The 17,540-nt window shown below is 40.5% G+C and overlaps 1 protein-coding gene and 1 long non-coding RNA gene across 6 annotated transcripts in view; one reads left to right on the top strand and one right to left on the bottom strand.

Annotated features, from left to right (window-relative positions):
- SLC25A26 (solute carrier family 25 member 26) overlaps positions 1 to 6,317 on the bottom strand; it is a 146,048-nt gene extending 139,731 nt beyond the window's left edge. For 3 of the 4 annotated variants that reach the window (XR_014021103.1, XM_081286662.1, XM_081286663.1), the window contains exon 1: positions 6,141 to 6,317. Coding sequence is in view for 2 of the 4 variants with exons in the window: in XM_081286662.1 (XP_081142788.1) it covers positions 6,141 to 6,173 (33 nt within the window). In the remaining 2 variants the exon portion in view is untranslated. The remainder of the gene's footprint in view (positions 1 to 6,140) is intronic. The other variant, XM_081286664.1, reaches the window with a different exon arrangement.
- A 75-nt stretch (positions 6,318 to 6,392) lies between these two features.
- On the top strand, positions 6,393 to 11,253 carry LOC308644886. Of its 2 annotated transcripts, none has more exons than XR_014021104.1 (5): positions 6,393 to 6,532; positions 6,914 to 7,039; positions 8,642 to 8,752; positions 10,461 to 10,604; positions 11,148 to 11,253. It is a non-coding gene; the product is annotated as an uncharacterized lncRNA (long non-coding RNA). The 2 variants fall into 2 exon arrangements; XR_014021105.1 differs by having other exon boundaries at positions 6,393 to 6,638.
- Positions 11,254 to 17,540: the final 6,287 nt, after the last annotated feature.

Below are 17,540 nucleotides of genomic sequence, written 5' to 3'. Positions count from 1 at the left end.
CTGCTTAAAAGAAAGGACATTTGAAATCAATACTTCCACCTTTCAAAAAAAAAAGTCCCAAATTCACTGATACCCAGTAGGTACTCGGCAGAAATAACCAAACTTCCCTTCACAAACCCTGAGCTACCTCCTCTCCAGCTACTTTCTGCACTCTGCTATAGAACTTGGGGCTTCATTCAATCCAACTACTCTGCTTTCCCAACATAGCCTGAAACCTCTCATTTCTGTACTCCACTTAGGTTTCTCTCTAAGCCTAGAATGCTATCCTATCCTCCTGTTGCCCACCTACTGCATCCAGCAGATCACTTTCCTGTCTTGCCCTACCTGCCCCCATTCCCCTTACTTGCCCATACACACACACCTATCAAAATCCTGTCCATTCCTTTGTCTAACATAAGATAACTATAATTTTGTGGGTTTTTCTCTGTGTCCTCTATTCTGTACCATTGGTCTACCACCAGTCTGTTTTGGTGCCAATACCATGCTATTTTTGTTACTATTGCTCTGTGGTATAGTTTAAGGCCTGGTATAGTGATGCCACCTGCTACACTCTTCCTGCTAAAGGATTGCTTTAGGTGCCAAAAACATGCATTGGAGAAAAGATAGCCTCTTCAACAAATGGTGCTGGGAAAACTGGAAATCCATATGCAACAAAATGAAATTAAACTCCTATCTCTCACCATGCACAAAACTCAACTCAAAATGGATCAAGGACTTAGGAATAAAACCAGAATCTCTGCATCTAATAGAAGAAAAAGTAGGCCCTAATCTCCATTATGTGGGACTAGGCCCCAACTTCCTTAATAAGACTCCTGTGGCACAAGAATTAAAATCAAGAATCAATAAATGGGGGCTGGGGATGTGGCTCAAGTGGTAGCACGCTCGCCTGGCATGCGTGCGGCCCGGGTTCGATCCTCAGCACCACATACAAAGATGTTGTGTCCGCCAAATACTAAAAAATAAATATTAAAATTCTCTCTCTCTCTCCCTCTCACTCTAAAAAAAAAAAAAATTAAATAAATGGGATGGACTCAACTAAAAAGTTTCTTCTCAGCAAAAGAAACAATCTATGAGGTGAATAGAGAGCCTACATCTTGGGAGCAAATCTTTACCCCTCACACATCAAATAGAGCACTAACCTTTAGGATATATAAAGAACTCAAAAAGCTAAGTACCAAAAAAACAAATAACCCAATCAATAAATGGACCAAGGACCTGAACAGACACTTCTCAGAAGATGATATAGAATCAATCAACAAAAGTATGAAAAAATGTTCAACATCATTAGCAATTAGAGAAATGTAAATCAAAACTACTCTAAGATTTCATCTCACTCCAGTCAGAATGGCAGCTATTATGAAGACAAACAATAATAAGGATTAGCAAGGATGTTGGGAAAAAGGTACACTCATACATTACTGGTAGGACTGCAAATTTGTGCAGCCAATAGGGAAAGCAATATGGAGATTTCTGGGAAAATTGGGAATAGAATCACCATTTGACCCAGCCATCCCTCTCCTCGGTCTATACCCAAAGGACTTAAAAACAACATACTACAGGGACACAGCCACATCGATGTTTATAGCAGCACAATTCACAATAGCTAAACTGTGGAACCAACCTAGATGCCTTTCAATAGACTAGATGAATAGATAAAAAAAAAAATATGGCATATATACACAATGGAATATTACTCACAATAAAAGAGAATAAAATCTCGGCATATGTAGGTAAATGGATGAAGTTAGAGAAGATAATGCAAGTGAAGTTAGCCAGTCCCAAAAAAACAAATGCTGAATGTTTTGTTTGATATAAAGAGGCTAATCCATAGTGGGATAGGGAGAGGGAGCATTGGAGGAATAGACGAACTCTAGACAGGGGAAGGGAGGAGGCATGGGGTTATAAATGATGGCAGAATGTGATGATCATTATTATCCAAAGTACAGATATGAAGACACAAATTGGTGTGAATATACTTTGTAAACATCCAGAGATACGAAAAATTGTGCTCAGTATGTATAATAAGAATTGTAAGGCATTCCGCTGTATATAAATAAAAACAAATAAATAAATAAAAATAAAATAAAATACACTGGTGCAGTTGCAAAAAAGAAAGAAAAAAAATCCTGTCATTCCTGTGGCTGCAACCAAATACCATATTGCTCATAATGCCATTCCCAATCTCCCAGACAGAATTAAATGCTACTTCCCTGACTCCACATAATTTTGCTTATATCTCACTTTAGTTCTAACCATGATGTTCTGCATGAAAATCCTTCAGAGTGCACCTCTGTCTTCCTAAATATCTAAGCCAGCATCATTTACACAGCAGGGCTTCCCAAATGGAACTGGAAGATGATAAGCTAACACCTTATGAAAAGACTGAGTGTTCAGAAGAAAAATCACAGCGGATCACTATGTGGTTCTCCCTGTTCTGGTCTGCTACAGCAGTTACAACAACTGAAAGCCAGTGTTATCCGTCTGCTGCTCTTCTTCTTAGCATTCCCCAGCCACAAGGACAGCTTTACGGTGTATTTCAGGAGACTTCTCCAGAAATCCTGTTTATCAGCACCTCTTATTTAAAAGGGCTGTGCAGAGTTCAGTTTTGTTTAGTGAGGCTGTTCTCAAGAATGCAATAATAGTTCTAGACTCTTAGTTGAATATTCTTCTATTTCTCTAGAAATTCTTTCAGATTAAGTATTGCCTAAGAGCCAAGTTTGGCATCAGAAAGACAATCTCAACTGGGGTCTACTTAGGAACTTTTCTTAGCCAATATTATCTTCATTCTAAACATGAGGAAAATACTGTCTATGTTTCACTAGTTTTTGAGAATTACTTTAAGGTGAAATGAGAATAAAAACAAATAAGTGAACCTATTATAAGCTCAGCAAAATGCCTGGCCCTTAAACAATCTTCAAAATAAATATACTATTCTCTTTAGAATTCTGTGACTATAATTATTCTTAAAAGTTTACTAATACCAATCTGACATGCCAATATTAAAATACACACACACACACACACACACACACACACACAAAAAAAAAATACTTTACCAAAGACTTAAGAGTACATGTCTTTCATTAGCAATAATGAATTAAAAGCTCTCCTCAAAGTTGGCCCTCTAGACAAAAATCATCCATTGGCTGATGCAAAAGAAAACCTAAATCATGCAATGCTCAAAAACCTTAGAGAAATACTAGTGTTCACATTGTTTTATGATTCTAGGATTTGAGTTTATAAGTTAATTTTTTAAAAGTTAAACACCAAACTGTGTTATAAATTCAGTTACAAAAAAGTTGTAAGGGGCGGCAATTGTAGCTCGGTGGTAGAGCACTTGCCTCACACTTGTGAGGCACTAGGTTTGATCCTCAACACCACATAAAAATAAAATAAAGGGGGACTGGGGATGTGGCTCAAGCGGTAGCGCGCTCGTCTGGCATGCGTGCGGCCCGGGTTCGATCCTCAGCACCACATACAAATATATTGTGTCCGCCGAAAACTAAAAAAATAAATATTTAAAATTCTCCCTCCCTCCCTCTCTCTCTCTCTCTCAAAATAAATAAAAAATAAAATAAATAAATAAAGGTACTGTGTTCACTTATAAATTTTAAAAAGTTTTAAAAAAAGGTGTAAAAGCACATGTTAAAATGCTCAATAAGCAGTTAAGTTGTATCTCTATTTGCAATTACACAGCTAATTTTTGCTTTACTTGGGGTTTTGTTTTGCCATGCTGGGACCAGAACCCATGACCTTGAGCACGCTGGATAAGTGCTCCACCTCTAAGCTCTATAGTTCCAACCTTATTTAATTTTCACCTTCTAGTATGAATCCATGAAGGCAGGGAACATACCTTTGAGGCATTCTATCCCTAGTACCAGAGCAAAAGCCAAAAAATATATCTGCTTAAACCTAACTTGTAGAGGTGGGACAATTGTAGCTGGAACTACTATGTTTCTTTTATTTGGCACAGCATTATTCTTACTCAAATTTTGTCTGATAATTAAAAAAATTAAAGTGATTTTCAATATGTAGTATTAGGGTTTGGAAATGGAAACAAAAGTATATTAACAAACAGAATATGATGGCCTCAACAACTAAGGAGGCTAAGGCAGGAGGATCACAAGTACAAAAGCAGCTTCAGCAACTTAGTGAGACCCTGTCTAAAAAACAACAACAAAAAAAGGGTAGGGGGTGTAGCTTTAGGTGGTAGAGCACCACTGGGTTCAATCCCCAGTACAAAAAAAAAAGTACATTAAAAGTCATTTATACCTAAACTTCCCAAAACTAAAACTTTCTAAGTAGTCCTCTCTTGAGCTAAAAAAAAAAAAAAAAAGAAGAAGAAGAAGAAAAAGAAAAAGGAGGAGGAGGGAAAGGAAAGGCGGAACCATTAACTGTGTGCTAAAAGAATAAAATGCTTTTCCTTCTCTTGGAATGAACTCGAACTTCTTGCAATTCCCACCCACTGGTCCTAATTTAATCTCTACAAAGAGACAGGAAAAGAATATACCTGCATGTGTATCACACCTTAATAAAATTCACTTTAAAATAATTGTTTTATTAGATATATTTTTAGTTGTAGTTGGACACAATATCTTTTTTTTATTTTTATGTGATCGAACCCAGTGCCTCACAGTGCGAGGAGAGCGCTCTACCACTGAGCTACAGCCCCAGCCCAAAATAATTATTTTGTTAACTCTAGCACTCATCTCTGTTTAGTAATTGCTACTGTTATTGACTTGAGAAAATAAAGGGAAGCAGTTAAGGACACAAACCCCCAGGTTGCACCACCTAGGTTGGATTGAGCTTTAACACAAAATGAACCTCAACTGTGTGACTTTGGACAAGTTTTCTAACCTCTTTGTATCCCACCCAGTTCCCTCAACTGAAAAACTAGGGTAAGACTTCAATTGTCTGTGAGAATTAAAATGAAATAATATATAAGAGGTTATCCCAGTTCCTGACACAGGAATGTTAGTTGTCAAAACTACTAATGCTGTCTCACCTGCTAGACTGGAAAACTCAATGAAAGTGGTTATGTATGTCTGTACATCTCTACAAACCTAGCTTATACACATCTCAACAAATCTAAAGCTATCATCCCATACATTTGGCTAAGGAACTTCTTCCTTCCACATGTGCCCACAAGACTCTGAACCTAGACTACATGTCATTTATCCCTACAATCATTTTACTATTCTGTCTCCACTACCTGAGCCTTGTAAGTAGGTCTGTCTTGTTCACCACATTATATCCAAGAGTGCCTCCCAACATTGGTTATGTAAGTGAATAAACAGTTGTAGGCCTTCATTTATTCTATGAGATGCATTTTCAAAATTATGTGTTTATGGACTGGGGCTGTAGCTCAGAGGCAAACCGTTTGCCTAGAATGCGTGAGGTCCTGGGTTCATCCTCAGCACCATATAAAAATAAATAAAATAAAGGCATTCTGTCCATCTACAACTAATAAAAATGAAGAGAGTCAATCTGTCCTGTTCTCCTCTTTACGTGTCCCCTAGTGGACCTGCCCAAATAGAAGCTCCAAAATATTTGAGAAAGGACTTTATGTTCTTGCTCTTTTAAGTCAAAACGTGTTGCCGCTCATAGTTTTCTAAGGAATTTAATAAGCCACCCATGGACTCCACAGAAAAGCTACCTGCGCTTTTCAATGTTTCCTCAAAGTCCAAGGTTGGAGCAGAATAAGCAGATTAATTATGTATTGAATGATTAGGTGAAAATGTCATTTTCTACGACGGAAAAAAGATACAGCAAAATGACAACTTAGTCTTGTAGAGAGGCTCTATGAGCGATTTTGTTGACAGGTTATTTTGTTGTTTTTTTCCCCCTTTAGTTATATATACTTAATCTCGAGTTTGAAGTGATTATGGAGTATAAAGGAAGTAGAGAGGGCGCAGAGAACAGTAAGTACCTCTCCTTCCCCCTCTTGACGTGCGGTCACCACACGTGGCCTTGGGACCAGGAGCTCCTTGGGAGACCTTGCGGTCAGGAACCCGAGGACAGACTTGCGCGCCAAGCCCGCGCGCCAAACCGGAAGGAAACGCTCGTGCACAGAAATCCCCATGGGCTCCACTGCAGGCCTGAGGCACTCCGAGCATCCCACCCTGCTGCCCCGCACTCACCACTAGCGAGGCGGTGAACCCCGGCTGCTCCATGTCCCCGCAGACCGGGTCGAGGATATCACCAGAGACTGAGCCGAAGCCGGTAGCGGCCCCGTGCGCAGGGCGCCGCCATCTTGGAGGCGGGACCTTCGCTGGGTGCACTTCCGGGTTCCAGTGACGTCAACCACAACAACTGCACGTGCAGCCCTGGGGAGCTTGGCTTGGAGGAGCGCGCGGGAAGAGAGACCCGGCCTGGATGGGTGTGGCCAGCCAAGTCTCGCGGTTCTTCTCGGCCTCCGTTTCCGGCAGCCCTGGGATGATACCGCTAGGTGGAGGGAAACTCTCGCGAGCAAAGGAGCCCAAGCTGAGATGTAGGAGAGGTGCCTGAAGGGAGAGCCAGGTGATTCCAAATGGTAAACCCCAGAGAGGGGAGGCTCTTCTGGAGGGAGGCCCCGCGGAGCCGCAAGACGAGCTACAGGACGCCTTAGCTGTGATCTCCTATTATTCCAACCCAAATCGGTTATCTAATTTTTTAAACCTTTATTTATTTATTTGTTTTTATGGGCCGCTGAGCCACGGCAACCCCAGCCCTGGTTATTTGATTTTGATGTAATTTTTGGTCTTATCTGTACAGAATTTGCCTGAATGCCTACTAAATTAACTCATTATCAGATTATCAAATAAAAACAGAGAAAATTAGACTTCACAAATTTCCTTACCTAACCAAAAAAATGAACACCCTCCCCTTCTCCTTACTGGCACTTATTTCATTTAAAATTATTTACTTCTTAAAGAGAGCCTTTTACTTGTTCTGGAGTTGGACTGCACAAAGGCATGAATACGCAGAAGTCAGGATCAGTGGATGCCAGGCTGGAAACTAGCTACCACATTAGGGAGATGCAGTGAAAACCCACAATAAGGTATTACCCTAGGGCTGGGGAGGGGGTATCTCCATGGTAGCACTCCTTGCCTAGCCTCTGTGTGGGTCCTATCCCCAACACCACAAATAAAAAAGAAAGATATGACTGTACACTCACCAGTGTGTTTAATTAGACAAAAAGACCAACTGTTAGCAAGAATGAAAAGCAACTGGTACATTGTTTGGGGGGATTTAATATAGTACAGATGTTACAGTGGTCCACTTCAGCCTTTGAATATAGCTCTTTTTGCTCTGAGTCTTACTTTTAAAAGGACATTTTTTCCTCTCTCTTTTTTTTCTCCCCTCTCAGGGTCCCTAACAAGATTAGGAAGACAGTGTCACCTTTTTCTTCCCCTAATTAATTGTCCTTGAACACACCAACCACAGGAAGGAGATTTCTGCCAGAGGATCTAAGAAGTGAATACCTAACATACCATCAGGGTGCTCTGAGATCCCGTACCAGAACACACCTGGGATGCAACCTTTGAAGAGTTCCTTTAAAATCCTCCTGTTCCTCCTGATGGGTAGAATCACAGCCTTTGGAACAGGAAACACCCCCACATACCCCCACACCCTCACCACCACCATCACCACCCTACCCGGGTATTTGTCTTTGCTAGCAAAGCAATAGACCTTTTTCCTTTTTTCTCAAAACTGTGTCCTTATCATTGAATTGGCATTGGGGACAAGGACTGAACTTTAGGCAACACAACCCCTAGAAAAACATAATGTTCTCTTAAGAAATAAGAGTAATTTCATATAAAGGTTTACATTATTATTCAAAGCAACTGTTATGATTTAGATATGAGGTTTCCCCCAAAGGTGCACATGTGAGACAATGTAAGAAAGTTTAGAGGTGAAATCATTAGGTTTTGAGAGTCTTTACCTAATCCGTACATGAATCCACTTGAATGAATTAAGTAGGTGGTAACTATAAACCGGTAGGGTGCAGTTGGAGGAGACTGGTGGTGCCTGTGGGGTTTACATTTTGTCCTTGTTGGGTAGAGCTTTCTCTGCTTCCTGATTGCCATGTCCTGAGCTGCTTTCCTCTGCCATGAAGTTCTTCCTCACCTCACACCGAAAACAATTCCTTTTCTCCTCTAATTGTTCTTGGTAGGTCTTTTGGTCACAGTGTGTAAAGATAGCCTTGGGCCTTAGCCTAAGCAACTCCGCTTTAAAACTCCAGTTTGAAACCTGAGGTCTCACCAGGCACACCTACTGAGACCTCCAATATGGCCCTCAGGCCCAAACAAGTCACTTCTCCCCACCCTGACAAACTCAGAGTGAAGTCTCTGGCTTGTTGCCTTCCCTTGATCAGAGTGAGAGGCAAGAAAATCAGGGTGGGGACCCCCAGAACAGATGCTTTAATGCCGAGGCAAATGACATCACTGAGAAATCCAGTAGCAGCTGATAGAGATTGAAAGGGTGGTCAGAAGCCCCCAAGTTTAGTATAAATGATGGAGCAAATGAACAGACATTCAGCCAGCTGACACTGATGCACACAAGGCTGAGAGCCTGATGAGGACCTAGACTGACATCCCAACTCTTCTCTCATCTGCCCGATCCTCTGCATTGTTCTTACCATTCTCAAACTCTACCGCAGTCTCTTGACTCTGGTGAGAAAAGGACTTCTCCCCATGACCCTCTCCTCAACTGGCCATCAGTTCCACCCCAGAAGCCTGCCTTGGTTCCTGATCATGTCATCACAGTATGAGTAAGTGTGCATCTGCTGGACTTAGAGCCTAAGACTTGAGGCTTTGATCTGACACTTGAACTTACCATGCAGAGGGACTGTCTATCATGAGCCTGTCATGATTAAGTGTGTTTGCAGTGCTTAGAATTGTTATAGAATTGTTTGCTGTGAACTGATTATGTCTATTGAGTGCCTAGTATTAAGGATTGTCACTTTCTTGATTAAGAATCTATAGAGTGAAATTGTATTAAGTAATTTGAGTAAAGAAAGCAGTGAAAAGGGCAGAAGGTGTGGACAATTTTTATTCTCCCCCTCGACTGCATAAGTCACACCTTTTGCCCACCGAGACACAGTGATAAAAAAGCTGACTAAAACAGCGAATTTATCCATAATAACCAAAAAATAGAAACAACCCAACTGACTATCAACTGATGTGGTACACCCTCACAATGGAATATTACTCAGCAATAAAAAGCCATTAATTCCTGACATATGTAAGCAACATGGATTAAGCTCAAAGCATTATGCTAAGTGAAAAAAGCAAGCTCCAATAGGCTACATATTTGTAATTCCACTTACATTAAAACTCAAGAAAAGACAAAATTACAGTGATAGCATATTGGTGCTTTCCCAGGGCTGGGCAAAGACCTAAAAGGGGAAACAAAAGGATATTTTGCAATGATTAAAATAGACTCAATCATTATGATGGTGGTTGCATTGGTCAATACATCACTAAAATTCATTGACTCACACAATTAAAATGGACGCAATTATTATATGTAAGTTTTATCTCAATAAATTTCCTTAAAATATACTTATCCCACAGAATTATGAGGACTGAATAAAATATTTATAGAAAGTAATTAGCCCAGTGCTTGGCATAGAGAAAAATATTAAATTTATTCTGTATTTTCCTATTTAAGTTATAGATCCTATTTAAGTTATAGAGTACTGTAAATGAGATACTGACAAATTATTAAGGTATATAACCACATTGTATCACACACCACCATAATTTTCTAAATGAAAATAAATTTTATTTCCAGTGTTCTTGGAAATTTTAGATATAACTCCTCACCTACAAGAAAAAAAAAGTTTTGTGGTACTGAGGATTGAACCAAGGGGTACTCTACCTCTGAGCTCCATCTCCAGTCCTCTCCTTTTGTTATTTTATTTTGAGACAGGCTCTCGATAAGTTTTCCAGTCTGGCTTCAAACTTGACATTTTTCTGCCTCAGCCTCCAGAGTCTCTGGGATTACATGTGTGTCCCACCATGCACAAGCTTTAAGAGAAACTTTTACCCAGACTTTCAATTTGAATGTTTTGTGTTTTGGTTTTTGGTTTTTGGTTTTGGATTTGGATTTTTGTTTGTTTGGTTGGTTTTTAGTACCAGGGATTAAACTCAGGGGCACTCAACTACTGAGCCACATCCCCAGCCCTACTTTGTATTTTATTTAGAGACAGGGTCTCACTGAGTTTTTTAGGGCCTCGCCACGTTGCTGAGGCTGACTTTGAACTTGTGATCCTCCTGCCTCAGCCTCCCAAACTTCTGGGATTACAGGTGTGTGCCACCACACCCGGCTTCAATTTGATTTTTGATTTAAAACGTCATCAGATCAAAAACTAAGGAAACACTCTTTTCCTCTCCAATGTAAAGATTGTCTTTAACTTTTAAAGTAGAAATCATGTTCTGAAATCAAAATGAAATGTATATTCTCTTTTGTGCCAGGTGTTTCTTGAAGCCCTTTGGGAAAAACACATACTACAAACATGACCTGGAGCTCCCTTTTCATGGAATGCCAACACAAAGACTGATTATACTCACGTGTGCCGAATGTCCTCATATTTTTCATTTTAAAAGAAGAGCACTGTGGTAAGCACTTCTTTGCATTACACATGTGACGCTATATTAATAATACTGCCTCTCTTGGATCTGCCAAAATTACTTTTAATCAAGCTCTAAAATATTTATGGTATTTATAAAAATTATCAAGAGGTTCAAGACATGAGGCCACAAAACAGGCCTGAGGCTAGGGATAGCTCAGTGGTAGAGCACTGGCCTAGCCTGCAGAAGCCCTGGGTTTGTTCACTAGCACTGCCAAGAATAAAACAAACAAATGAACAAAAACCAATTAGGCCTAATTTGAGGGGAAAACAAGGACATAATCTTCAGCTAGGCCCATCTAGAATCCTGTTACTGATATTTATTGAAATATATAGTAGTTGGTATGATTTGAACATGCTCCCCCAAATCTATATGTTGAAACTTACTTGTCAACATGATAGCATTAATAGGTAGGACCGTTAGAAGATGAGTTGGCCATGGTGGCCTCTCCCTCATGAAAGAGATTAAAGTGTTCATAACAGAGGCTTCACATAGCACTTGGCCTTTTTGACCTCCCACCTCATATCATAGGAGGATGTCACATTCAATGCGCCATCTTGAAAGCAGAGCCTGGGGCCTCCCCAGATACAGATCTGATGGCACCTTTATCATAGACTCCCCAGCCTCCAGGACTGTGGCAATAAATTTCTGATCTTTATAAGTTTCCTGATCTGTGTTATTTTGTTATAGCAGCACTGTCAGAGCAAGACAATGATTGGAATCATTTTCAATAAAAAATATTCATGGAAATATTTTAATCCATCTAAAAAGGGTAGCAAATATATATAATGGAAAGAAAGTCAGATTAAAACTGTAGAAGGCCTATTTGAATGGCCAGGGTTTATTGTTGTTGTTTGTTTTTGTACTGGGGATGGAACCCAGGGGTGATTTACCACTGAGCTACATTCCCAGCCCTTTATATTTTTTTATTTTGACATAACTATTAAAAGAATACTAGAAAAAAAAATCTTAACATTCTTGAGGTTAAAAAACAAGTGCTATAAATGAAAAAAAAATTTAAACCAGGAAATATTTGCAGTATATAAAATAACATCGAAATTTTAATATGTAAATAGTGCTCATAAATCAATGAGACTGAATGCCAACAGAAAAATGGGCAGAGTTAAAAAAACAACATTAACAAATGAGCATTTAAAAAATATTTTAAAACACACTCATATTCCAAAATGAAGACTATGAAAAATAATATTTGTAATAATCAAATAGGCAAAGGTTTTTTTCAGGAGGAAAAAGAGAGAAACTTTGCTGGTAAGTCATATGGTAAGATGTATCAAAATCCTTAAAAATATGTCCTCAACTATTCTGCTTTTTTGCAATTTATTCCCATTTTACTTGAGAAAATTCACAGAAATATAATATACAGATATTCATTTCACTGTTTATCACAGAAAAATAAGAATGTATATAGTCAAAATGTTAGTGTGTGATTAGATAATTTGATTATAGTATAATATATAGATACCTAAAACAATTATGTAGAAGAATCTATCATGAAACAAAAAGGTATAAAACGTAAAAACAGTTACCCAGTAATTTGTTCATGTGCTCATTTTTCTCTCTATGCCCCAAGAGACATCTAGTTTCTCTGCCTTGATCCCTGCTCCCAAAGGGGCTGACCCCTAGGAGTTGATCTCTGGTTAACAGCTAGATATGGATGGTGAAAGTTAGAGGCAGATATGAAGGTTCGGGGTGGAGAAAAGTCAAGGTATCTCTGCCCACTCCCTGCCTGCACCCAATTCTAACAGGTGCCGAGCCCTCTTCCAGACTCCCATGTACAGTCTTACTGTGATTCACCTCTCCTCAACCTCTGGTAATGCTTCTGCCTCCCCTTTTTCCTTCAGTTCTAGGGATGATCAAGGCTTTCCACCATTGGAAGGCTTGGCTTCCTTTTCAGAACTTACTGAGTTCATGACACGGCCCACAGTTCTCTCCAAAATCCTAGTCCAGTGCCTTCTGTTTACTGTTAAAACTCCGAATGACAGGCTGGGGCTGGGGCTCAGTGGTAGTGCACTTGCCTGGCATGTGTGAGGCACTGGGTTCGATTCTCAGCCCCACATATAAATAAATAAATAAAAGTCTATCAACAACATATATATATATAAACTCCAAATGACAAAAGACAATCTAATCTGACTTTGTAACATATGCATATTAATTATCTGTTGCTATATAACAAACTACCCCAATACTTGACAGCTTTAAAAAACATACATTTATCATATCAGAGTTTCTGTGGGTCTGAAATCCTAATGGGGCTTAGCTAGGAGGTTCTACGGACTCAGAGTCTCATGCATGACATCATTCTCATCTGCAGGCTCAAACAATGGAGGGTCTACCAACAAGCTCACTCATATACATTGGCAAGATTCACTTCCTCATAGGATGGTGGGCTGAGGTACTCAATCTCACACAGCCTGCTGATGGAAGGCCTCCTCAGCCCTTTGCCACAAGGGCTTCTCCATACAGGGGCTTGCCACATAGCATCAGAGTAAGTGAGCAACCAAGAGACAACAGCTAAGATAAAAAGCCAGTCCTGGGCCAAACATTGATTGCAGCTTAATGATAGGACATGTGCTTGGCATGAGAGAGGCCTGGGGTTAAAACCCCAGGCCCCACCCAAAATAAGCCCTTATAACCTAATCTCTGAGTGACATCCCATTGTTTTTGCCACACCACACTCAGAGGATTCCAGTAGGACAAGAATATAGCAGGAGGAATCATTAGATGCCATATATAGCTTACAGATAACAACAAAAGAAAATCTGTGTAAAGACTGGTTACCTCGGTGTATATTAAAATGATGCATGCTAGCCTGGCACAGTATTCCATGCCTGTAATCCCAGCCACTCAGGAGGTTGAGGCAAGAGGATTGCAGGTTCAAGGCTAGCCTGGGCAACTTAGTGAGACCCTGTCAGAAAATAAAATAAAAGGGCTGGGGCTGTCGCTCAGTGCTAGAGTGCTCACCTCGCATATGAGAGGCCCTGGGAGTGGGGGCAGGGCTCAATCCCCAGTACTGGGGGGAAAAAAGCATCTGTTTTCTTTTCGCTTATGGGCCATTTTTGATAAATAGTTATTATCACTGTATCATATAAGTCTTCTGTTGCCGACCTGTGTCTAGCTGACAGCCACTCAACACAATGCTGCTTCATTTCTCAACCTTTTCCATGAGCAGATTGAAAGACACCTGCCTAGACTTCACAAAGAGTGGTTCAATTATCTTCCATAATTGAATGTTGTTCAGTATTTGACCCAAAATGAAGCTATGACTAGGTTTCCAAGACCTACAGAACAATAACCAGGAATAAAATGTTGTTTGGCTAATTTTCACATTCTCTGACAAAGATCTCCACTCTAAAACCTGGTGCTCTGGACATTGACTGCCCATCAGGTTCACAATCCTGTCTCACTGAAATGTGACAGAGAAGTGCCCTTGCTTTAATTGTTCCCCTCTATTGAAGTGGTAATGGGTAATTATAGGTCACCCTTGTGACACCTGACAGAGTATGACTGGCAAATGATTTTTCTCAGACTCTATCATTATATTCAAGGACAACTGTGGCTATTTTCCTCTGTAGCCCAGGAAATAAAGAGAAAATAGAAACGGGGCTTGTGATTTACCTGTAAGTCATGTAAATAAATTTGAACAAATATGTCCCCCACTGTGGGACTTGGGCCGAAGCTCCATGGTAGAGTGCTTGCTTAGCATGTGTGAGGAACTGGGTTCAATCTCTAGCACCACGTAAAAATAAAAAAATTTAAAAAATGCCTCCCATTGAGGTGTATCCATCAGTATAGCATCATACAGGATCATTTCATTCTTAGTCTTTAAGCTAAGCCTGAATAGGAGTTTTTATTATTTTTTTCAAATTAATTTATTCCATCAGAAAGTGCTAAATACCAGCTGTTTGTTTATAAAAGCTTTTTGTTATAAACATCTTACCTTCCCAACTTGACTTTTTACCCTGGATCCACTGTCCTTGCAGTCTGCTGATTAAGAAGACTGGATCTTGTCCACCTTGTTTACCCAGAATGCCCAAGCTATCATTAGTCCCTTCAGAGACTCTCCTCATCTCCTCCTCTACAAAACACCTTGGTTTAGGTATTATTTAATGGCTCAAACAGTCATCTAAAAAACCTATTAGCTGGCCACTGTAGCTCACGCCTGTATCCCAGTGACTTGGGACGCTGAGGAGAGAGGATCACAAGTTCAAAGCCAGCCTCAGCAATTTAGCAAAGCCCTAACCAACTCATATTTAGAGACCCTGTTTCTAAATAAAATATAAAAAGGGGCTAGGGAGGTGGCTCAGTGGATAAGCTACTGAGTGGGTTCAGACTGTGGTACAAAAAACAACAACAAAAAAAGCCCCTAATGATTCGATATCCCAATTCTCAGTTCACAGTGACACTCCTTTAGAAGAAACTGTAACCATTTTATGTTAAGCCCTATCCAAATGACTGACTTACAAACCCTATACTTTCTCAATTAGCCCAAACTGCCACCCTATGAATTGTTACAAGTCTAGAGTCCTGGTTTCTGAAAGGAAAACAATAAATGCCAAGAGGAAGTGATTGCCATTTTGGAAGACAGTTTGGAGGTTTCTTACCAAAGTAGACATCGTTCTTACCAAATGACACAGCACATTTCATTCCTTGGTATTTACTAAGATGAGCTGAACATTGATGACCACACAAAAATTTGCACATGGATGACTAAAGCAGCTTTTATGTTAAATGGAAAAACCTGGAAGCAACCAAGAAATCCTGCTGTACGCAAATGGAAAAATGAGCTGTGATCATCCAGACAGGGGATACTATACAATACTGTTATGGTTTGGATCTGGAATGTCCCCCAAAGACTCATGAGTTGAAGGCTTGGTCCCCAATGCAGCTATGTTCAGAGGTGGGGCTTTGGGCAGATGATTGGATCATGAGGCCTCTGACCTCATCAGTGGATTAATCCATTGGTAGCCAAATGGACTACTGGAAGGTGGTAGAAACTGCTGGCAGGTGGGCCATGGCTGGGGAAATCCATCTCTGAGGCATGCCCTGGACCCATCTACACACACCTCCCTCCCTCCCCACCCCACTCCTTCCTGGCTGCCAGGGGCAGAGCAGCTTTCTTCCACCAACCTTTCCCCAGGAGGTTCTGCCTGAGTTCAAGTCCAAAGCAATGGAACCAGCCAACCATGGACTGAGACCTCTGAAACCATGAACCAACACAAATCTTCCCTCCTCTAAGTTGTTCTCCTGGGGTATTTGCCACAGGAGTGAAAAGTTGACAAAAATGAGTTAAAGCCATGAAAGGACATGGAGGAAGCTTAAACGCATATTATTAAGTGAAAGAAATCAATCTAAAGATCAATGCTTACCAGAGATTGTGGGGAGAGAGAGATGATATAGGAAGAGCCCAGAGGATTTTTAGGGCAATGAAACTATACTGTCTAGTGCTACAGTGATAGATGCATATCATTATACATTTGTCAAAACTCAGTGTACAACACCAGGAGTGATTTACCCAATGTAAACAATGGAGTCTGGGCGATAATGATATTTCAATTCAGGTTCATCAACTGTAATAAATGCATCCTGATAAGGAATGCAGTTAGTTGGGTAGGAGGGGTTGTGCATATGTGGTGACATGGGGAATAGGGGAACCGTGTACTTTCTGATCAATGCTACTGAGAGCCTCAAACCACTCTAAACAATTTTTTTTTAAATTAATGAAATTATTTTACTATTCCTTGAGATTCCCAATGATAACATCCCTTAGCCAAATTCCAACCTTGACAGGCGCAGTGGCACACACCTGTCATCCCAGTGGCTTGGGAGGCTGAAGCAGGAGGATCAAGAGTTCAAAGCCAGACTCAGCAACTTAGCAAGGCCCTAAGCAACTCATTGAGACCCTGTCTCTAAATAAAAAAATAAAATAAAAAAGGCTGGGGATGTGGTTCAGTGGTTAAGCACTCGCTGGGTTCAATCCCAGGTGCAAAAAAAAAAAAACAAAAAAAAAAACAAAAACACCGATCCATCCTCCTTTTACCCAAGGAGGGGAAAGGAAGAGAAGGAATGAAGAAAAGGACAAAGAAAAAGAGGGGAAGTGTTAGGATTTGGATATGAGGTGTCTCGCCCAAAGTCCTGTGTTACTGCAGGATGTGGAAATTATGAAAGCTGTAACCTAATCAGTGGATTAATAAATTTGATGGAGCAATAATTTGAAAAGATCCTGTACCAGGTGGTACCTGTGGACAGGTGGGGCATGAGTAGAGGAGGGGGGCCACAGGGGTAATGCCCGAAAGGGCTGCATCTTCCCTGTGGCCCCTTCCCTTCTGTTTCCTGGCTGCCATTAGCTGAGCAGCCTTCCCCCCGCCTCCAAGTGCCCCTTCACCATGCTGTTCTGCCTCAGATCTGGTCCAGAGCAATGGCATCAGCTGGCCATGGACTGAGACCTCAGAAACTATGAGCCTGAGTAAGCTTTTCCTCCTCTCAGTTGTTCCTGTCAGGTATTTCACAACACAAAGCTAACACAGTAAGATAATGTAAGAAAATAGAAGGATCGTGTCTCTGCTCCACTTTTTTTTTAAAGTATCTTTTTGTAGTTGTAGATGGACAGAATGCTCTTTTATTTTATTTGTTTATTTTTCTGTGGTGTTGAGGATTGAACCCAGTACCTCACGCATGCTAGGCAAGCGCTCTGCCACTGAGCTACAGCCCCAGCCCTCTGCTCCACATTTTAAACTTCCTACAACCCAATGTTCATCCACAAATATACAGATAAACAAAATGTAGCACGAACATTTATACCTTCAATGGGATGCTGTTCAGCCTTAATAATTGCCAGGCATGGTGGCGCACACCTGTAATCTCAGCAGCTCTGCAGGTTGAGGCAGGGGGATCACAAGTTCA

This window comes from Spermophilus citellus, assembly GCF_964194105.1.
Source record: "Spermophilus citellus genome assembly, chromosome: 3".
Lineage (NCBI taxonomy): Eukaryota > Metazoa > Chordata > Mammalia > Rodentia > Sciuridae > Spermophilus > Spermophilus citellus.
The sequence above is the reverse complement of the archived record's forward strand: the minus strand, read 5'-3'. Positions and strand labels throughout refer to the sequence as shown.